Source organism: Protopterus annectens, chromosome 3.part1 (genome assembly GCF_019279795.1).
Source record: "Protopterus annectens isolate FY-2018-M chromosome 3.part1, PAN1.0, whole genome shotgun sequence".
Classification (NCBI taxonomy): domain Eukaryota; kingdom Metazoa; phylum Chordata; order Ceratodontiformes; family Protopteridae; genus Protopterus; species Protopterus annectens.
In genome coordinates, this window is record NC_056732.1 from 1,736,813,675 (window position 1) to 1,736,837,657 (window position 23,983).

The 23,983-nt window shown below is 42.4% G+C and overlaps 1 protein-coding gene across 4 annotated transcripts in view; it reads left to right on the forward strand.

Moving 5' to 3' along the window:
- The window catches only part of CSNK1A1 (casein kinase 1 alpha 1), a 1,314,414-nt gene that overhangs the window by 176,700 nt on the left and 1,113,731 nt on the right, over nt 1-23,983 (forward strand). For all 4 annotated transcript variants that reach the window (XM_044067738.1, XM_044067739.1, XM_044067736.1 and 1 more), the window contains exon 3: nt 8,198-8,324. In XM_044067738.1, the coding sequence (XP_043923673.1) occupies nt 8,198-8,324 (127 nt within the window). The remainder of the gene's footprint in view (nt 1-8,197; nt 8,325-23,983) is intronic.

Below are 23,983 nucleotides of genomic sequence, written 5' to 3' on the forward strand. Positions count from 1 at the left end.
CATTCTTGGTGGAGGTAGGATTCTGCTCAAGGTCAGGGCCATACCTGTCTGGGCTCCATAACCAGAGAGCGCCCCAATGTCGCTGTTCATGTAGTCCCAGGAGGTACGCCTCAGGTCGCTTACACCAGAGTGGACAATGACTGAATCATATTTGTACCTGCTGTTGAGAGACCTGAGTGCTTGCGTTATGTGGCGGATTCTAGCCCGACAGGCAGCTTACTGTGACCTTCTCCTTACTCAGTCTGGTGAGCGGACGCCAGTGTGTCTGACTATGGAGTCACCAATGACTAGTGTGTCTGGCATTGTGTTTGGCCTTAAGGGCTGTGACTGTTTGACACTCTGACTGTGAGGTCTATGTGTTGCAGGTGTTGTGTTCTGAGGTGGTGGTTGTTTGGGTGTCTGCTTTGGTGGCCTCTGCTGTTTTGGTAGATTTTGATCAGAGCCTCGAGTATGTCTTTGTGTGTTTATGTGTATGATTTGAGGTTGTAATGGTAATATGTGAGACTGGGTCTATAGTGTGTGGTAACCTTCTCCTCCTGACTGGTCTTGCCAGTCCTATGTTGAGAGAGCTCAGCCTCCAGTTTGGCTGTATAGTTGCATCTCTCGCATGTATTTGTGTTTTGTGGGAGGAGGAGAGGGTTGTCTGTGTACATGAGGCAATTGTAACATTGCCTCAATATTCCCAGGTTCACCAGCTGAGCAGGAGAGGACACTAGCAACTGATCCTCGACATGCTAGAAGGATAGACAAAAAACTTTAAAAAAAGATTCTGGGGGACGTGGGTGACCGAGAAATGGGGGGTTGCCTTTTTGGGGTACTATCTATGACAAGAGTGCCGTATCAAGGTAATAAGTACTGTAGGAGCAAGTGCTACGTTTAACAGATAGAGAATAGTCTACTTGGAGTCAAGTAGAGATGATCTTTTTAATTATAGGATACGCTGATTAGATCAGTAGTATAGTTCGAGGAAGGTAGTTTTAAGGGAAAATTTGAAGAGTGGACTTTAGGTAGCCTGAATAGTTTAAACCTGCTTAACCGGTGCTGCCCTAGTGTGCAACAGTAGCAACTCCGCTTAAATCCCGGGCTAAATCGCTAAAGCGTGCTTTATAGCAGGGGGCTGGAAAAGACAGGAAATGACACAAATTGGCCAACAAACCACAAGTCACTGCCCTAAACCACTCCTCCGAGGACAAATGAAGGAGTTATGGAAATGACCCCTAGTGGCCAATAAAACTACAGTTTCAAGTCAGTAACCACCTCTCCGGGGGGCAGGCAAGCTGCTCAATGTTAGTCACTGCCACTGATAAACACAGAGACCCTCCTTCAGCCCAAGCAAAAATGGCCTCACAGAAACTTTCAAACAGTTCAGGAACAGCAAGCCTGTAACTGAACTTTTTGTTGTGAGATAAGTATGTCCCATTTATTGGGGGGAGGGGTAGGAGTTTGGTAATTGACGGACAGTTAAGTTGGACTTGTACAGTAAGGCAGTTCCACCCCTTTTACGAAGTGGTCTGTCTTGTCTTATGATATTGTAGCTGGCAGGGAGAACTTCTGAGTTAGCTATGTTTTTATTTAGCCAGGTTTCTGTTAAAGCAGCTATGTCTGGGGAGTAGTGAGCTATTGTGGCCTGGAGTTCATGTATTTTATTTTTGATACTTCTAATATTAATATTTAGCATTAAAAGATGGTTGGTTTTGTTGCTGTTGTTGATTTGCCCAGGGATGAAGAAGGTGGTGGTGTTATGTTCTGACAGTTGTGTTGGACAGGATGGATTTGGACCTGGGTTGAGGTGGATATCCCCACTTATGGTGATCCTGGAGTTAAAATTGTTATACAGATGTTGTGAGGGGTGTGAGAAGTGTTTTTTTGCAGTAGGAATGAGAGCATACGTGTTTAGTTCTGAATTGGTCCGTTATGTAGTTCTTGAATAACTGTGGGCAGATATTATAATGTGTGGTGTCTGTATACAAGAGTGCATAATGTAGTGTTGTGCTACTAAGTTTAGGGATCTTGCTAGAGTGATAACTTGTGGTGTTGTAAATAATTATGAGAAGACAGACTAGACTTAGTTGTGTGATGGTCATGGTTATAAAGTTTAAGTTGTTTCTAGGAGGGGGTTCTGAATAGGAATTATAGGGTTGTACTATATATATATATATATATATATATATATATGTGTGTGTGTATAATAGCCTAGTATGAACCTATATATATCTGCCCTAGGGCATTTATAAGCCGAGCTAGTGTGTGTTTGGCTTTCACCACCCATTTTAAATGAATTTTGCTATGCCCTTTTTCGAGGTTAGTATACTGTGACTCTGTCTGATAGTGACAAAGAAGTGATACCCAGGGTAAACCTGCGATCTTCATCCACTCCTCAAGATTCCTCTTAAAGAGAGTCAGTGAGGGACTCTGCCTAACCTGGACTGGGATTTTATTCCAGAGTGAAGGGAGCCTCTGGGTTATGAATCTGTCCCTCCAGCATGTCCTATTTATTTCAGTGCTGAGGTTGAAGTTTCTTGAGCGTGTAGCTCAATGGGATGTGGATTTTCTGAGGTGCAGCATGTCCATTAATTCCGGGTTGGACATGGCTTTATACGTCAGGCACAGATCGCCTCTGAGCAGGCGGTATGCCACTGAGTAGAGCTGGAGTTTCTCTAACCAGGCAGCATATGGCATCTGTTTGAGCCCTTTGATCCTCTTGGTGAGGTACTTTTGGGGTCTTTCCAGTTGCTGCAGGTGTCTGGTAAGGTACATCCCAAAAGGGGCATTGTACTCGACTATGGGCCTGCTGAGGGATGAGTAAAGAGGCACGATGACCTCCCCTGATCTAGATGTGAATCCCTTCATGATTAGGTGGGCTATATAAAATGTTTTTCTAACCACTTTGGCCACGTGGTTTTCAGATGAGAGATTGCTATCAACTTGGGTCCCCAGGTCCCTAATTACTTCTTCTGTACTTAATGGATTACCACCTATGTGGTAATTTGTGGGTACTTTGTTTTTGCCAAAGGGGGTGACTATACACTTTGTGGCGTTTAGCTTGAGGCCATGGCTCTGGCACCAGTTGTCTGTTTCTATGAGGCCCTTTTGTAGGATGCTTGTGTCTGCTTGAGAGTCTATTATGGCACCTAGTTTGCAGTCATCTGCGAACTTGGTCAGCCACAGTCCTTCCGTGTTGGCCTGTACCTCCGAGAAATATATACTGAACAAGAGAGGTCCCAGGACTGAGCCTTGTGGGACGCCACTTGTAACTGGTTTGGAGTCTGACATGGCTCCAGCAATTCTAACCATGTGGGTTCATTCCTTGAGCCAGTTTGCAACCCATCTAGTGACATAGAGGTTTATATTTAAGCTGGTGAGCTTATCTATAATGCCCGAGTGGGGTATTGTATCGAAGGCTTTTGCGAGGTCCAGGTAGGCTGTGTGGACCATCTTCCACTCATCAATGGCCTTGGTGACTGTTTCATAGAAATCGACCAGGTTTAAGAGGCAGGATCTGCCCTTAATAAAGCCGAACTGGGTAGGATCCAATGTCTGTAGGTCCCCAATATCTTTATTTATGAGGTCCCATGATGATCCTTCCATAGCTTTGCAGACCAAGCTAGTCAGGCTTATGGGGCGATAGTTTCCAGGATCCGTTGAGGCACCACCTTTGTAGAGAGGGACCACTGTTGGTGTACGCCACTCTTTGAGTACATATCCTGTAGTAAGGCTGAGATTGAACAGTAGTTTTATGTTTGGGTTTAGCTCTTCTTGGAGTTCATGTAGGACGCATCCCGGGACACCGTCTGGTCCCATTGATGCTGTGTTTTTTGCTTTGGAGAGGGCGGCTCTTACCTGAGCATCTGAGATGTCAGGGGGGCAGCACTCTGCTGGGATAGATATTTGCCCTTTTGGTGGTGGTGGAGTTTGCGCTGAACCTGTCAGCTAGGATGTTGGCAATGTCTGTGGGTTCGGTGTATTTTTTGTCATTTTTGACTAATTCTGAGCATATCTGGGAATTCCCACCCAGGTTCCTAACATAACTAAAGAAAGCCTTGTGATTATCCTTAGTGTCCTGTGCAATTTTTCTCTCGAAGCTGGCCTTAGACAATTTTATGAGTGCCCATAGTTTTTTGCTAATTCTGATCAGAGATGCCTTCCCTTTTTGGGAATTTGCTCTATCATGTAGTAGCTTCCTCCTTCTATTGTATAGTTTGTTTATGGCTGGGGTCCACCAGACAGGACACCTGCCTTTGGAGGATTGGGTCTTGGTTTTATTTGGGATTGCAGGATCCATGCATTCCTGAAGGTGTTCATAGAATGCGTTTATAAAGGATTCTGCGGCTGGGACATATTTTCCACAGGCCCGGGGGCTTTGAAGCATTCCACCTCGGTTTTGAGGAGTGTGAAATTTGCTTGAGAAGTTTTTCACTATGGTTTTCTGGGCAGGGGGTGGGGTCGGGTTGTGAATATCCAGTGAGATTAGTTTATGGTCTGAATTTACCAGTGAGGGATACACTTCTGGTCTCGAGCATAGAGCCTCCATGTTGGTGATGATCAGGTCCAGTATGTTTTCCCCTCTTGTGGGAGTGGTAACAAGTTGTTCTCTACATATGTATATATATATATATATATATATATATATATATATATATATATATATATATATATATATACATATGTGTGTATAATGTGTGCATGTGTACTGCGGTGGTGTTGCTGCGGTAGCGTTGTCGCCTCATAGCAAGACGTTGTCCCGTTCGATTCTCAGAAAGTCTTCTGTGTGGAGGCATACGTGAATGGGGCGTACCTTCGTTGAAGGTTGTGCGTCAGGGCTGGTAACCCGGTACGTAAAAATCCACTACCAATCATTAGCGGACCGTAGTTCTGCTGTGGCGACCCCTAACCGGGAAAAGCTGAAAGACACAAAAAGTTCTGCTGTGGCGACCCCTAACCGGGAAAAGCTGAAAGACACAAAATAATGTTTGTGTGTATATATATATATATATATATATATATATAATGTGTGTGTGTATGTATGTATGTATATATATATATATATATATATATATATATATATATATATATATATATATATATATATATATATATATTATCCGTGTGTGACTTTTATATATTATATTTATTTAAAAATAATATGCATCTACTTCTTGATCCCAAATTACCAGAATGTCGAGTTCAAACACTCGAATCCTTAGAATACCGCAAGTTTACAGTGCAGTTTATCACAGCAGTGAATACTGATGTAAAATAGAAGTAGACTTCTTAAATAGGTTAATACCTCCTTAAGTTTTACAACTCTGTTAAGTTCTACTACGTTAATTCACAGGAAATATTATATTACTAATGCTAACTGCACCGGGAACAAAAAGCCTGCCCTAATCAACCCCACTCTCCAACTACCTCACACCGTATTAAATAATTTTTTCTTAATGCCCCCTGTACCCCACACTCCTTCAAATTAAATCTACCAGCCAAGATCACACCACATTGACTAAAAGTGTAAACCCCCCAAGGCACGCCCACATCTGTGCTGCAATCACCCAGTGGGCTATGCATGTACTCCACCACCGTACGAAGCAGGAACTGCAAAAGAATTCCGTGACGCATTTAAAAAAAAGAGCAAAATGTTTTAACCTGTGAAGGTAAGCACACCTCTTTTCAACGCTTAACTTACACAAGCATCAATACCATTCAGAACTTTTAAAATTAATTGTTACACTTAGGACATATAAAAACAAACCTTTTCCAATCTTGAACATGTACAACATTAAATATTCTAACAATTTTAGTACGGTTTCTAGTATTACAAAAATACAAACCAAATATCCTAACTTCCTAGCTGTAAATAACATTATTTAATTTTAACTAACTTATCCACTCTGCAGCAGAAACAAGACTTTCCTATATAATTTTAGATATTTTTGAAAATCGTACATTTAAACTTTCAGTATTCTCACCATTTGGGTGTCTGGTCTCGACATTCTGAAAGTCGACATTATGGTAATTCAGGATCTAGAAGGAGATCCATATAGATATAGATATATATAGATATATATATATATATATATATATATATATATATATATATATATATATATATATAAATAAAATCTCACACACACACGTGTGTATATTATATATATATATATATATATATATATATATATATATATATATATATGTGTATATATATATATATATATATGTGTGTGTGTGTGTATATATATATATATATATATATATATATATATATATATATATATATATATATATATAAACTGTGTTGCACATGTACACGAATGTATGCATATATAATATATAGAAACAATTCTTTACTCCTAGCGATGTCTTTTTAGATCTTCGCCTCCCTTGGCATGAAATGCTGAAGGGCTTGGCGCTCCAACATTTGCTAGAGCTGCCTAATGTTTTGAGCGTGTAGAAGGTGCCCTGAAGCTTTCGAAGCTGTCAGGTTCTTATATCCTAGGTAGAATATGACTTGTATAACTAAGGCTGCTGGAGCATTCATTTGAACATCTGCCAAGTTTTCTTGTACAACTGTACTTCACTTCTGCTAGAATAGGAGTACTGCACAGTTTGTAAAACACTAAGTAAGAAGATGGTCAGCAAGCAGCCAAGACTTTTCATACCACTTTAAGATGTTAGTGCCCTCTCTTATACAAATTAGATTTTATGCTGGTGGCGAACTAGAATTAATGAACAAAGTTAACCTAGGTATGGTATAGGGCAGTGTAATGATTCAGACCAGGTGCAATCTGTTGTCATAATGCTTGCAAGTAAGGAAGATCACTCAAGTTAAACACTTCCATCCATAAGCGCACTTCTTAGTTGTTCATAATATAGTTTCTTTCTGTCTGGTACTAAGGAGACATTGTTAGAGGCATCTAGTGTGAAATCCTTTTCCCATTAGGTCCTTTACCTCCTTACTCAGTAGGTGAGAGACTCCATTCTGATCCTTTTTAAGAAGGTCTTTAAAAAAGTCTTTTTAGTATTGCTTATGACTGATATTGACATATTGTCATTTTATTTTCATTGTTCTCGTTTTTTTTTATTGTTGCATTGCTTTGTTAAAAAAAAAAAAAAAACTTAAACATTAAGTATTTTAGCATTTTATATTAAGCCAAGGGTTGTTCCTTAGCATGCTACTTTCTCTAATCTTAACAAGACCCTTCTAAGACCTTTTCTTTGCAAAGTGATGCAGTTCAAGAGACCACTTGTTACATACATGACGTGAATATCATTAAATATATAAGTAAATATTTTAAGAGTGCACATGCTTTAGAATGAATTCTGTGGTTCTTGTGCTATGCCAAGGGGCAGTAAAATGACTCGTGTTTTGTCTTGATCGCTAATTATTTCCTTTGCATCCATACCTGAAAGGTGTGCGTAGGGTTTTCTTGAGTAGTTGTTTTGACAATGTATTACCTTTTCTGAAGAGTGATTTTTGTGGCTGTGACGTGGTCCTTGGCTAACACATGTAACAGGTGTTTCAGATTGACTGTGTGTTCTGAAATGTGTAGCTCCATACAGTCCTTCATCAGAGAGCCCATTTCACTTCTTGATCTTTGAGGGTTTTTTCCCCAGCTGAAGTAATTTTGAAGTAATATAAAACAGTTGGGTGTTGTGCAACATAATGACTGTCCTTTAGAGATTTATTCGATTTTTACAGTACAGCTCACAACCCCAGATCCAACCTTCACATTTTCTGTATCTCCTTTTAATTGGTAGTGTTTAATCTCCTTCAATTCCTTCTTCTCTTGCTATTTGGAATGCTGCTGTTTACAATACACAGCACACCAGGAAGGAACTTGGGACTATCATTCTATAGTATGACTGACTGGTTCGGGTACGATCAAGGAAGAAAACATTGTTAATGGTCTTTGGGCCTGTGGTATGTGGTCCTGCAGCCAGAGGTACATCTCAGGAAGGCGATTGTTGTGGTGGGTAACTTGCATTACTCTTTCTTTTTCTGCAGGTGTAATTTGTTGAGAATGTCCTATTTAACATTTAAATTATGTGTTTCTACTTTGAATACTTTGCAAAATGTGTATCGTCTTATTTTGCAGCACCAAGGTGTTTGAAATGTAAGCTGCTAATTGATTATTTGATAACTGTGTGTTTTTATTCATTTATTTAAAAAATATGACTTTTCTGTTTTCTTTATCTGCAGGTGGTATGGTCAGGAGAAAGACTATAATGTACTAGTTATGGATCTCCTTGGACCCAGCCTTGAAGACCTTTTTAACTTCTGTTCCCGCCGATTCACAATGAAAACGGTGCTCATGTTAGCTGACCAAGTATGTTCCATTTCTTTGAAGGCAACAGCTTTTTGGGGAGGGGGGCTGGGGCTGCACTGGACACAACTGTTGGTGTTGGGTTCAAAAGGATGTAAGAAGCAAATGCAGACTATTTGCCTGAATCTTCCTGATATGAGGAGCCATGGGGTAATCCTGTTGTTGTGTATATGAGCAGGGGGTCTCAAAACTTGACATTTTATAATTTGTTTGCATTTAAAAATCTTAGTAATGTATAAAATATGATTGTGCATAGTTCTTAATTTTCTCTTCAATAGTGCATTCTAATTTCATGAACATCTACACAAAAGTGTTATATGATCCAGTGTTATTTATTTTCATCGGATCTGATGGGATCCCATCTTTGTGCAGATGTTGAGGCTTATTGGAACCAGAGCTCTGACTCTTCCCCTACCCATAAACTCCTGTGCTGTACCTCAGGTGCTCAGATCTTGTTTGCTGCTTGAATGTCTCGAATGTGCAGAGAGCTCTGTTATCAGCAGGATTTTTATGTTTTATTGTTACTGGTCCTCTTCTGTCGTGAGAGTTTTTCTCTCGCTGTTAATATTACCATCTATCTTAGACATGTTTAGATAAATGTTTAGTAGTAGGTAAGTGGTGGTGGTTATTCTAGGGTTAAGGTCTTTGATGTCTCTGACAATCTGCAAGAACTATTTCGGTAGCTATTGAAAGATATATTAGAATAGTTTGTACTTTTTGCTATCAGAAATTTCTGTTTTTTTCTTGCATTATTTAATGTGCTGGAATCTACAGGATTTTAAGAAATTTTTGGAGTGTGGGCACAAACTCACTTCAGGGCCCACACTCCATATGTGCTTATGGTCTCTGTGCTCTTCACCTAGACATAGTGTCAGTCCTGTGCAGCCTTCAGCTTAGGGTCCATCCAGACCAGAAGGACAAACTCATTTTAGAGGGGCTCCTTCCCGCACAGATGGGGCTACCCTTTCGTCGTTCACCTTCCAACGAAAGAAAAGTTGAAGATGAAGGGGCAAGACAGAGACATGGAGAATAAAGATTATAAGATCGAAAAGGAAAGGAGGAAGTCCCATCTAAATCTATGAAGAGGTAGGTCTCCAGAGCTGACGACCTCTGTTGGCCCTGATCGTAAAATGTCCAGAAGATCAGGTCTGACAATCCCTTCTGACGCAATATCCAGTTACTTGCCAGGACCAGTAAGTTATAGATTCCAGTCTTCACTTCTCCAAGAGAGACTATATTCTCAACCATCATCGGTAGTGTCATCCACTTGAACGAACAGACCTTGCAGAAGTCTACGTCGAAAGGATGATGAGGAAATTCTTGGGAACGTAGATGCAGCTTGGAATTATACTGGCACTGTCCCCTGGGAAGCTACCGTGTGCTGGCCAACTTACCCTCCTATGTAATAGTCCATGCCTACCTGACCTTTGGGTTTGTTTTTACCAAAACCAATTGTAACCATGGCACCTTTGTCAGCACCTGAGCTTCTTGAGTCTTTGACAGTGACCATCTTCCCAGTCTGTCTCAACTCTGCTATTGGATCAAAATTAGACTTGGAGCAGAAGCTTCGGAGCAGAGTTCCAGGGGGATGAGTCGACACATACATTCTCGGAGCTCTCTTTTCCTCTTGGGGCTTCAGCTTTTGATTGCTCAGATCTGTGATTGGCTTCGGGGCAGGGGCTCATTGGTGCTGAGGTTTCCCCCTCTTCCAAACAGAGAGAATCATCTGTTCCAAAAGCAGCCCTGGCTTTTGAGCACTTTGAAAGGGTTTTGGCAGATAACAAAGACAAGGTATCTTCAGCCAGTTTGGTTCCATCTAAACCCCATCTGCACTCTGCTTCTTCACCTTTTCATCCTGTTGTACAGGGATAGATGGCACTAAGGGTTTCTGAGGAAGTCCGCATTGTTTGCTCCCTGTCTGATTCTGACCTCTCTACTAGACCCCCCCCCCCCCCAGAAGGTGTCCCCAGAAAACAGATGTGCGAGTGGAAGCACTTGGACTCTTCATGAATACTTCACAGAAGGTATACTGACTTAGAGGAAGGAGAGGGTTCCCCTCGCTACCTCTCTAAAAATGTTTAATTTGTTGACCATGTAAAGTTAATGAAACAGAGAAGGGAGTTGGACATCCCAAGACCCTTCTGTAGATGAGTCTGTATTCTTGGAGGCTTTTGGTTCCAGACCAGCATAGTCTGTGGAGGGGGGTTCCCCCATTGACCCACTTGTCGACTTGTTGTCTCAGTGTGCGTAAAAGGACTCTGATTTGGTGGAACCCATACTGAAGAAAGCCGATCATATATTGTCTGTGCCAGCAGGTGGAACGCACTGGAATAAGGGTCCACCTGTAGATACTGTGCTGGTGGCAGGGGCCACAAAAGAAAGAAAGCTATTGGAAGAAAGCTCATATATTCATCTCACTAACAGTCTAGGGTGATGGACAGTTTGGGAAGCGGGTGTATGAGTCATTCATTTTTTTTTTTTCATTTAGTTCGATGAACTACCTAGCTCATTAGGCAAGTTTCAAATGAGACTTACTAAAGCAATCAGAGTCACACTCAGAGGTGTTGTCTGCAAATATTCAAAAGACTCCCAGCTTTTTACTTTCAGTCCTCCTCTAATGTAGCCATGTGTCATGTCTTTTTGATGTAGCAGATGGCATAACCAGAGCAGCAGGCACTAGTATTGTCACCGTGCCTGGATGTGACTTTGTGGAAGGCTTTTAAGCTGCCCTTTATTAATGCCCCGTATAATGTTTCAACCTTGTTTGGACCAGAAGACAAGGATGCACTTACCAGAAACCAGTTAGATGGCAAGATAAACCATTTGGCTACTGGCCATGTATTCACAGTCTTGGTGGTTTATTGGAGTAAGATGGTAAGACTCTCTCTGCAGTGGGAGTACGCTTCTCCACCCCGTAAAGAACTTTCTCTAGGAACCAGAGATTGGGGAAGAAGTTGTGGTTCTGCAAATCCGAGTTTTTTCCTTGATGCCCAATGTGATAAACCTCCCTGAGGCAGAGGGAGAGGTAATTTTAAACAGATGACACCCAAGTGGCAGAGGCGGACCACCCAGTCAAAGCTTTCATGGCCCATTTTCCAAGAAAGCCTGTCTGCACTCTTGAACCGTTGCCTGACTACTGCTCTGTGGACGTAGTAGGGGGGGCATCTCTTTGCACCCTCTAGCTTGGTACATAATATCAAATTCATGGGTGCTGTTAAGTCCCATTTTCTGTCTCACCATAGAAAAAGGAAAGTCCCCAATGTTCCTGTCTCTGAGATTTAATGGCCATAGAAATTTCAAAACATGCTAGAAAAAGAGTAATCTAGCCAAGCCCCCTAAAAGCAGTCGAGTCTGGAGTCTACTCCATGGTCTTTTTAGTACCATAGACTGGATCTTAGAGCCATTTTGGATCTCCATCGTCTAAACTAGTTTGTAAGACAGACAAGATTCCCAATGGTAACGGTTCAGTCTACTTTGCCTCTTCTGAGGAAGGATGATGGGATAGCAAGTGTCGTGGAGATCCTTAGAGCAGATCCAGTCCAAATAACGAAGCATTCCTGGAGATTTTTCTTTTCTTCCAGCTGGAAGACAGTCATTTTCAGTTCAGAGCACTTGCCATTCAGTCTCTCCACAGTCCCCCTAGGGTCTTCACCAGGATCATGGCAGTGGTAACTGCACACATGCGCCTTCTGGGGATCCAAGTCTTCCCTTATCTTGAAGACTGACTGCAAACTGTCCCCACTGAGCAACTTCTCATCACACGCAGGGATCAAGTACTCCAGCTGCTTCTGAAATTAGGAATTTCCATAAACCTGCCAAAATGTCAGCTGACTCCAACTCGAATTCATAGGATGCCACTTAAACACCAGACTTCAGTCAGCCTTCCTCAGTTCAGGGTCCAGTCACTTCATCTAACAGCTCTTCGAGTTCTGAACCACCACCAAGATTAATCCTGTTGGCTGATGGGTCAAATGACATTCACAGACATTCACAGTTTTCAAGTGTCCATTCGCCAGTTATTTTGAGAGTACTGCAATGGATCTTAGCAATACAGTGGTCTCAATTCACATACCCTCTGCATTCAAAAGTCCAGATCTGCAAAAAGCACATAACTTGGTGGATCACATCCTCATTTGTGACAGAGGGATGCCCTTTCCAGACAGATTAACAACATTGACCACAGACACATCCCTTCTTGGTTGGGTGGGGTGCATTTTGAAAGGAAAATGACCCGAGGTTCATGGTCATTAGCAAGAGACTAACCTTCACATCAGTGTCTTGGAGGTGTGAGTAGTGCTTCTACCATTGCAGGCATTTCAGGCCCCTCCTTCCGAAGTTTGTGATTTCCATTCAGACAGGTAATGTGAATGTTGTTTGATACGTCAACAAATATGCTAGAACCTGAATGCTTTCTAATAGCAGTTCATATCCTGGGGTCCTGCGGTCCTGCAGTGTACTTGCGGACAAACTATGCAGGGCAGTGCTGATGCCTCATGTGGTACCTCAATCCTGAAGTGACGTAAACAGTTTTCAGTAGCTGGGGCCAGCCTTGCTGTGATGTTTTTGCATCCTTTCTAAACAATAAATGCAGCAGGTATTTTGCCCTGATCCTTCCACAGGGAGAGTCATCCTGGTATGTTCTGGTCCACAGTTGACCCCCCCCCCCCCATGTCTCCTATATGCCTTTCTTCCTTTCTTTGCCTTTAATGAACGGATTCTTGCAGAAAGCAAGGCAGTGAAAGGCTATGGTGATTGCTCCCTTTTGGCATGAGCAGACATGGTTTCCCTACATTGTAGCTTTTTTATTGCATCCTCCATGGATATTGGATCATTATCCAGGTCTAATAACTCCGTCTGGATTGCCTCTTCTGAGTCAGAAATCCATGAAATTAACTGCATGGTTCCTCTATTTTTAATTTAAGTACTTTAATTTAAGTAATGTGGTTAATTTTATGGACTTGGACCTGTAGGAGGCATTCCAGAAGGGTGAGTTATTCCCCCACAGTAGTCAATATTCTTTCTGCTTCACAGAAACTGTCAGCTAGGAAAAGTTACCACAGTAACCAGGAAGAGATTTAGAGGATTATCCATTGATGACTTCTGTGCTGCAGCCACCCGGTCAACGGTACACACCTTTGCGTCTCACTATAATTTGGGCACTCAGTCCAGATCACACTCATCGGTTGACTCCATCATACTCAGGAATGTCTTTCCTTGATGCTGCCCAGTTTGACAGCTTCCCATATGTTTGAGTGGACAAAATAGACAACATTATGGTAATTGCACCAGTTTTGCACCCAATGTTAGATTTCTGTTGTCTTATTTTTTTTTTTTTCTTTTTCATCCGCTTCACCCTCCCCCAACACCTCTTTCTTCCAAACTGTCACCTATGGCTTTTAGATGATGGATGTTACTCCCTGTCTATGCACAGTCACAGTAGACTGCAGTTACCCTTCAACAACCTTTTTTCCCATAGGCAGTTTCGAGATTGGTGCTGAGGTTGCAACTGTCCAGATTTTTGCCTCGTATTTTCGGTCTGTTCCTCATAAAATTTCTGTTTTTCCTGGCATCATTTAGGGTTCAGGACACTTGAATATTGACAGACATTGCAGTTTCAGACATCTTCAGTGGCAGCTGGTGACTTCAAATCAAAGGGGGGGCTGCAGGAGACTGTTAAATGGGTGGGGCCAACAGGAAGGGGTGTAGCCAACCAGAAAAGGGTGGAGATATGCTCAAAACCACAAAAACTGGGTTTTAATTAAATACGCTGCCCTGGGTGCCAAACTGTCATAAGAGTCCAATCAAGACAAAATGAAGTGTAGAAGAAAAAAATATTTCAACGCATTGGCTACATGACAACTTACTTAATATCTAGATGGAAACAAAAAGGTTGTGAGGCATGAAAATAACTTTTTAAGTACATTACTGGAATGCCAGTCAAAAAAAAAAACAAGCAGCACTCAACTCAAACCACTTCTTACACTGCAGTTCTAATTATAATTTATATTTTATAAAAGTACCAAGTAACATGCTGAAAGTAGCAAGCTCTGTGATACCCCGACTTGTAAAAATGCTTCTTATCCAGAAAAGACCTGCTGCCTGACAACAACGATCTACTTGTTTCATGGGCAAAATGTGATAAAAGTAAAGCAAACAAGAAACAAGCTAAAGATAAATTGCTTAAAGGATTACTGCACAGGTTATGGACCACACATGATAGATTGGCATTCTGTTTAGTTTACGGGTAAAGCCTGCAAAGATGACTGCAAGTCTCCAACAAATATAATGATCTTCTGAAAATACTGTAATCATGTCCTTTATTACAAATACTGTCATATGCATTTCAATACCCAAGGCCTTGTACGTTATCTAGTTATGTAAATTTTCTCTGCATGGCAACAACAAAAAGGCTTTCAATGTTGGTAATTCTTTAACAGTATGCTTATTAAAGCTTACTTGCATTTTACAATCTCCGACAAACTTGCCTGATGGTCATTAAAGCATTGCTACTTAAACACAGAGCAGCAGACACTGCAACAGCATGCATTTTTTAAATAAGTGGCATAAATCAACAGTATAAAAAATATGACAGAAAACCAGAACGTTCTGCAAAATCAAGGACAGATGAAAAGCCTTTGTAGTACTTGTGTCTACCTTGGATGGGGGGATACTCTGCACACATACACTGCATAACTGCTCCTTGCCTTGCTTGGACACATCCAGAGTCACTACATGGGGGAGTGGGGTGCAACAAGTATGTCCCATTTTGAAAAGTCTCTGGCTGACGGTGATGGCCCCGACACATTTGTCATGCCTCTCCACCTCAAAGCAAGAAATCTGGAGAGAGACATAAATAGAAGAGGAACAAAGGCCCAAAAAGAAGGGCAATTTTTAAGTATTGCTCTTATTAACCTAGAAATATAGTAGAATAGTAGGTCTTGCATTAGTATGAATTTTCTGAAGGGTATGAAATCTGAAACTCAAATGTCTGTCATTATTTTCTAACTTTAATCTTTAATGGTTTGCCACTAATTTGCCAGACAACCACAATTTTATGAAAAATGGACCAAAAATGTGAAGCAAAAACACTGAGCGGGACATTGACTACAACTCTGATCTGAGATGTATATATGTGTGTGTGTGTATAGTGTGTATAATATATATATATATATATATATATATATATATATATATATATATATATATATAAACAATAAGTTTCCTGGGTTTTTTTTTTTTTTTTTATTATTTTTGCTAGTTATTGCTTCTAGCAGTTTATGTATAGCATTTTTTATTGCCTGCTACATACTTTTTACTGTATTTTATTGCTTTTAACTAATCTGCACAGTTGAAATAAATTGTCTGCCTTACAGGGTGTGATAAATAAGGTTTTTACTGTCCCACTGTTTGTAAAGCTTTTTAGCTTCACTGTGTGAAAGGTATTAACTGGAAATTTTCTCATAGTGTATCATACAACTGATTTGTTTGCAGTTAAAAGCATTCTGTAGTCTCTCCTTGCTACTTTATCTGTTTAAAAAACTTCATTTTGTGGCTCACTGCTGTTCTTCTGCTGTGATAAACATTTCTGTAGTGTTTACTGTCTAAAAGAGTGTAGGCTAGTAGCTGTAGTATTGTTCCCCACCCTCTCTCTCTCTGTTGGTGTCTTGCTGTTGTACTTGGTGGCTTTGCAGATGTTCTTTGTGTTTCACTGTTGCAGCCATTACAAATGGGCTTATCCTGCTGGCAGGCTGCTCTCAGTCGGCCTGAATTCCAAAGTCCTGGTTTGGCGTCGGTTGCTGTCGCCTCTTCCCTTAAGTCAGAGCGTCAGGGGTTTAAAAGATGCAGCTGATGCCATTTTCTTTAGTCTTTCTTGCCGCGCGTTGCCCGAAGTAGTTCGTAAGTGCCGGTTGCCCAACTCCTGAGATTTTCGTGTTCGAATTTCAGATCCGAAGTCTTCATTTAAAGCTAAGTACCCCGTTGGGGAAACTTTTTTCTTGCTCCAGTCCGATGTCAGAAAAAGTTAATAATTGTATTTCTTGTGGGAAGCAAATACCTCATAAGGACTTTCATTCTTACTGTATTCCTTGCCTAGGCCCTGACCACGACGTTTCTAGTTGTCGGTTTTGTGCTAGATTTAACCAACACACTATTAAGCGTTGGCACGATTTTGCATTTCGCGATTTTGGCAGAAAATTTAATTATACGATGTCGACGGATAGCCATCCGACTACCTGGCGTTCATAAGAAACGCGGAGAAAAAGAAAAGGTCAGGCAGCCGAGGTCCAAAACCAACTACGAGGCTTCTTCTAAGCCAGTCGCCGGTTCTCAGTGATGTGCCTTCGCAGCCCCTGACGCCCGCTACCTTAGAGCCGCAGGCCGCTACCGACTCCCACGTGGAATCGACTGGACCACTGGAAACTCAAGGTATTGGACCCTCTGAGACTATCCCCTCGGATGGGTCTGGAGCCGCTGTGCAGGCATGGGCTTCTGAGGGTGTTTTCAGACCTACTCAGTTGTACATTAAAACGACTTCAGCTACAAAGGCAAAGACTAAAGCACCTTTAAAGACAAAGAAACAAGTACAACAGCCTCAAGGACAGGCTTCCATGCCCAAAAAACAGATGCTCAGAATGGCCGAAGACTTAATTACTTTGATCAGGGGTTCCCATCCCCCTCCTGATAAAAGGCCTAGGCAAGAGACAGACTATGAATCTTCAGATCAGGTTTCCATTTCTTCTGATTCCTCTTTTGATCAGGAATACTCACTTCCTCCCTATGAGGATTCTGATGCTGAAGAATCTATCCCTTCAGCCTCTCCTCCTGAGGACTACTCTTTTGGGGAAACCTTGCATACTATGAGGGAACATTTCCACTGGGAGAGCCAAGATTATTCAGAATCTAAGAAAAGGCTCAGAGACTTCCTTTTACTACCACAACACAGGCCCCTAGCTATTCCACCTGTGTTGGACATTGTGGATGATGTCTTTTCAGAGTCTAGTCTGACCCCTGACTCCTTACCTCCACCTCCGGTTAAACCGGACAGATACTACAGGGCTCCTGACTCTCATAAATTCCTTTTCAAAAACCCTACTGCTGACCCAGAAACTCTCTCAGGGTCCCAAAGGGATAAAGGCTTCCACTGCAAAAAACACTACCCCCTCTGACAGGGATACTAGGGCACTGGACGGATGGGGAAAAAAGATTTACACCTCTGCTACCTTGACTATAAGGGCTTTAAATTGCCAGTTTCATATGCTCAAATATCAGCAATATATTATGTCACAGCTTAAACAGAAAATGTTGATAAATTCTGAATGTGCAGAAAACAAGGAAATGCAGGATTTATTGCATGCAGCTGAACAAGTTGGAAAGCATACTTTACAATGTGGTTTTGATTCTCTGGAGGCCTCCTGCAGGGCTGCTGTTATGGGTTCTGTCATTAGGAGGCATGCTTGGTTAAAGGAACAAAATTTGCCTGATCATGTCAAAGCAAAATTATTAGATGCTCCATTACAGCATGACACCTTGTTTGGTGTTAAGGCAGAAGTGTTAAAGAAAATGGAGGACAAAGCAAAATCTATGCAAATGGTCAAGGATTTTTTACAGGTACAGCCCCCAGGATTTAGCAGACACTGGCCAACAAAGAGTTGGTCCTTTCCAGTGTCAAGACAGGCCACAAAGGGGCAGATCCAGATACCCTAGAGGCAGATCCCAGCCCCAAGGTTCTTACAGGTCTAAACAATGGGGTGCTTCTACCTCCAAAAGTGGAGAAGACAAATCACAGCCATACAGGAAACAGTCTCAATGACTTCCCCCTGCCTGCGCCAAGCACTTATCTTCTAGCAGCACCTTTAGGGGGAAAACTAGAACATTTTTCTCAAAATTGGCACATCATAACCCAGGACAAATGGGTCTTAGACATAGTGTCACAAGGCTACAGGTTTCTCTTCCATACCCTGCCAAGAGTAAACGGTTGGCCAGACGTGCCAAAAAATCAATGGGCAGAGGCACAAAAACAAATCTCATCCCTCATGGAAATGGGGGCCATTCAATGAGTACCAGAGCAAGAGCAGGGGCAAGGATTTTATTCAAGACTGTTCTTGGTACCAAGAAAGGACAAGGCCTGGAGGCCAATACTGGACCTGTCTTTACTAAACACTTACCTGGATATACCAAAATTCAAAATGTTGACTCTACAGCAGCTTCTGCCCATGCTGGGCAAGAAGGCTTGGCTTGTGACTTTAGACCTAAAAGAGGCATACCTACATGTCCCAATCAGACAAACATGCAGAAAATACCTCTGATGTTCTTCATCTCACATTGCTGCAGTCCTTACTTATGGGTAGTCCGCTGTCCTCGGTCGGCCCGAATACCAAAGTATTAGGCTGACGTCGGTCATGGGCGCACAGCCCTGACATCAGAGCGTCAGGGTATAAAAGCGCATGACCGACGTCATATCCTCAGTCTTTTTTGCCGCATGGTCCGATGCAGAAGCAGCGTTGCAAGTGCCGTTCGGCTTTCTGAAATTTTTCGTTTTCGGAGTTTCAGACATACCAAGTTGGGCTAAGTACCCGTGAGCATTTTGTTTTTCTTGCCTCAGTTGTTTACCGGATGTCAGAAAAAGTGAATAATTGTATTTCTTGTGGGAAGCAGATACCGCATAGGGATTACCACTCGCTTTGTATCCCTTGCTTGGGGCGAGCACGCGTAGTTGGGTGTCGGTTTTGTGCTAGGTTTAATAAGCGCACTATTAAGAGAAGGCTAGATTGCGCTAGGTTAGTTTTGGCAAACGGTGTAATTATAATATGCCGTCGGATCCTCCGCGCCGCTCCAAGAAGCGTAAAGACAAATCTGTAAAGCCTAGACAGGATGATTCGTCCATTTCGGACGCCGGTCCTTTAGAGACTGCAGTGGAACAGGTGGATCCGGCTGAAGTTTCTGTTGAGTCTCAGGGGGAAACCTTGATTTTACAGGATGTGGCATCACAGGAGTCAGGTCAGGCTGAAGGGGCCTCTCAGGTTACTATTCTCCCTTCTTTGCCTAAGGGGGTTAGGCCTTCTGCTACTGTTTCTAGGGCTCCTTCTAAGGGCAGGACTGTTTTGCCTTCTTCTGGAGTTAGTTCTGGTTCTTTTGGGTCTGTACCTAAGAAGCATATGCTTAAAATGGCAGAAGATTTGATTTCTTTAATTAGAGGTTCCATGCCCCCTCCTGATAAGAGGCCCAGGGTAGAGCCAGAGTTGGAATTTTTGGAGCAGGCCTCAGATGATTCTGAGTCTTCTGCTGAGGATATTCAAGATTTTCCTCCTTATTCGGATTCCGATGCAGAGGACTCTACTCCTTCTGCTTCCCCTCCAGAGGATTTTTCATTTTCAGAAACCTTACACTCTATGAGGGAACATTTTAAGTGGGAAGGACAGGATTACTCAGATTCCAGGAAGAGGCTTAGAGAGTTCTTGTTTTTACCACAGCACAGACCCTTGGAGACCCTTGGCTATTCCTCCTGTTTTGGATGTTGTTCAGGATGTTTTTTCGGAGGCTTCATTTAATCCAGATTCTATGCCTCCTGCACCAGTTAAACTGGACAGGTATTATAGGGTACCTGAGGCTCATAAATACCTATATGAGAGTCCTAAGGCGGACCCAGAAACTGTTAGTCAGGGGCCTAAGGGTGTTAGGGCTTCTGTTGTAAAGAATCCGGTTCCTCTAGATAAGGAAGCTAGAGCTTTGGACAGATGGGGTAAGAAGGTGTACACCTCTTCTACTTTGGCAATGAGGGCTTTAAATTGCCAGTTTCATATGTTGAAATATCAGAATTTCCTCCTTTCTCAGCTAAAATCTAAAGTGGATGCTTTGGCGGAGGGCATAGAGTGTAAAGAATTGCAAGATTTGGTGCATGTTTCTGAACAGGTGGGGAAACATTCTTTGCAGTGTGGCTTTGATGCTTTGCAGGCTTCTTCTAGAGTGGCTGCCACTGGTTCAGTTCTTCGTAGGCATGCCTGGCTTAAGGATCAGAATTTATCTGAACATGTTAAGTCTAGAATTCTGGATGCCCCTTTACAGTCCGAAGTGTTGTTTGGTCCTCCTGTGGAGTCTGTTTTGAAGAAAATGGAGGACAAGGCTAAGTCTATGCAGACTGTTAAAGATTTTTTGCAGGTTCAACCTCCTAAGTTTAGTAGAAATTGGCCTGCTAAGGGGTGGACGTACCCTTCTTCTGATTCCCAGTCTAAGAGTAGATCTAGGCGTGGTAGGGGCAGAGCGCAGAGTACCTTTAGGCCTAGAACCTGGAGTTCGCCTGCTCAATCTGCTGGTGAGGGTAGGGGCCAGTCCTTTCGTAAACAGGCCCAATGACCTGCATTTTCAGCTGCCAGATTCTTCTTGCCTGGCAGCTCCTTTGGGAGGAAAGCTAGCTCTCTTCAAGAAAAATTGGTTTTTAGTCACCCAAGACAAATGGGTGTTGGACATTATAAACAAAGGGTACAAGTTTTATTTCCATACATTGCCTCCTTTCAAAGGTATGCCAGACATTCCTCCTCGGCAAAGGATGGAGGCTCACAAACAGATTTCATTACTTCTTCACATGGGAGCCATACAGCCAGTACCTCCTTCAGAAGTGGGTCTAGGGTTTTATTCCCGCCTGTTTCTAGTACCAAAGAAAGGGAACACGTGGAGACCGATTTTGGATTTATCTCTCCTCAACACTTATTTGGACATTCCAAAGTTCAAAATGTTGACATTACAACAGCTTTTGCCTCTGCTGGGAAAAGATCACTGGATGGTAACTCTGGATCTAAAGGAGGCTTATCTTCATGTTCCTATCAGGCCCAGTTGCAGGAAGTACCTGCGTTTTCGAGCTGGAAATTTACATTATCAGTTCTCTGCATTGCCCTTTGGCTTATCTACTACGCCCAGGGTGTTCACAAAGGTTCTGGCTCCAGTGATAGCCTTTTTCAGGATGGAAGGAATACAAATTTATCCTTATTTGGACGATTGCCTGATTATTGCACAAGACAAGGACAAGCTTCTTCAGCATCTACGGTATGTGATGGTAGTGTTAAGATGCCTAGGGTATTCTGTGAACGAAACAAAGTCCAGTCTAGTACCCTCTCAAGACATGTGCTTTCTGGGTGTGAGACTGAATACAGCTTCCCAGATGGCCTTTTTGACCCCGGACAAACAGAAAAGTCTTTCACTTTATTTCCATCAAATGTCTCTACAGTCCAGGCTGACTGCAAGGACAGTCCTTCAAGCCTTGGGGTTCATGGCATCTTGTATTCTGGTGCTTCCCAATGCCAAATTGCATATGAGGAAGCTTCAATGGTATCTCAAAAATCTATGGACACAACACTGCCAGGATCTAGACACTGTCATTCAAATAATACCTTGCATTCAGAAGGAATTTTTGTGGTGGGCTCAGGAATGTCACCTAAACAAGGGACTCTCTGTGACCCGACCAGAGGCGAGTCAGATTCTAATGACGGATGCCTCGGACAAGGCTTGGGGAGCACACCTCAATGGGAAATGGGTGCAAGACACGTGGCCTGCCAGACTTCAACATTTGCATATCAACTTGAAGGAGATGTTAGCAGTGCAATTTGCATTAATGGCTTTCAAGGATTTACTTCACCCAGGGCAGGTGTTGATTCTAACAGACAACACAACTGTCATGTGGTACATCAACAAGCAAGGGGGAACTCATTCGTACCCTCTTTGCAGACAAGCGATGATTTTGTGGGAAACAGCTCTGTTACGACCTCAATCTTCAGGCAAGATTTCTACCAGGAGCACAGAACTCCTTAGCAGATGTATTGAGCAGACAAATAGTGGATCCTCACGAGTGGAAATTGGATCCTCAGGTATTTCAAAAGTTGACAGTGTCATGGGGAACTCCAGACATAGATCTGTTCGCTTCCCCACTAAATTACCAGTTGCCAAAGTTTTGCACAAAAAGGTTTCATCCCACAGCTTGGAAGGTGGACGCTCTGTCGTTCAGTTGGAACAATCTTCATGTATATGCCTTTCCACCTCTACCTCTTCTGCCCAAGGTTCTCTTGAGGGCCAGACAAGACAAGCCATCCATGATCCTGATAGCACCGGATTGGCCTCGACAACACTGGTACCCACTACTGAGGAGTTTGGTCCGAGAGCCTCCTTGGCCTCTGCCTTTGATTCCACACCTTTTGTCTCAGGAAGGCAATCACTTTCTCAATGTCAGAATTCAGTCTCTGCATCTAACAGCCTGGCATATTCTGTTTTAGGTTCTGGAGGTTCTCAGCTTCCACAACAAGTTTTGAATGTTATTTTGGAGGCCAGGAGGCCTAGTACAAGGAAAGTTTATGCTGATAAATGGAGGAGATTTTTTATTTGGAGCAAAGGGAAGGACTTTGATGTTTCCAAGCCTAATTTGAGTGCTTCCTTACAATATCTTACTGAGTTATTACATAAAGGTTTGTCCTTCTCCTCCATAAAGGTTCATGCTGCAGCCATTTCGGCTAATTATGACGGTGACCCTCCTTTATTCTCTCATCCTTTGTTTAAGCAGTTTCTCAGAGGGGCAAAGAACATAAGACCCCCACGTAGAGCTCCTACTCCTGCTTGGGATCTCAATTTTGTGTTGGAAAAGCTTACTCTACAACCTTTTGAGCCTGCAGCTATGGCCGAGTTAAAGTATTTGTCTTGGAAAACTGCTTTTTTGTTGGCCATTACTTCTGCAAGAAGGGTTTCTGAATTACAGGCCCTTATGGCAGTGGAGCCTTTCTTGATTTTTCATAAGGATAGGGTATCTTTGCGTACTAATCCTTCCTTTATGCCTAAAGGCCTTAAACCAAACTATTCATTTGCCTACTTTTTATGCAAATCCTCAAAATAAAGGGGAGAAGATTTTGCATACTTTGGATATTCACAGGCAGTTATTATTTGAGCAGAACCAAGGAGTTCAGACAGTCTCAGCAGTTGTTTGTTTCTTTTGCTTTGGGTTCACAGGGTAAACCTGTTTCGAAACAAACTATTTCTAAATGGATTGGGTTTTGTATTTCTTTTTGTTATTCCCATCATGGTAAGGAGATTCCGACTGGGATCAGACCTCATTCCACTAGAGCTACTGCAACTTCTACTGCCTTTCTAAGGGGGGTAGCTACAAAGGATATTTTGGAAGCAGCCACTTGGAGTTCAGTACATACTTTTTCTAAACATTACCACCTTCCTCTTTATTCTAAGTCTAGGGCTGGATTTGCCACTGCAATTTTACAGGGCATTTTAGCAGCCCCTAATGCTTTATGATTTTCCAACCTCCCTTTCCCGTTGCTTTGGGATTCTACCCATAAGTAAGGACTGCAGCAATGTGAGATGAAGAACATAGTACAGTTTTGTACCTACCATAAATGTAGATGTTCGAAGATCCACATTGCTGCAGTCCAATTTTCCCTCCCTCCTTTCCCCTCTGTAGCTTAGCATGGTTATATGGTTTGGGTGATGGCTGTAGTTGGGCATATCTTTTGGGAAGGTACTCTGTTTTTTGGCTGTGGCCTTTCTTTTAGGGCCTTCTGACATCTGGGGCAAGAAAAGACTGAGGATATGACGGTCATGCGCTTTTATACCCTGACGCTCTGATGTCAGGGCTGTGCGCCCATGACCGACGTCAGCCTAATACTTTGGTATTCGGGCCG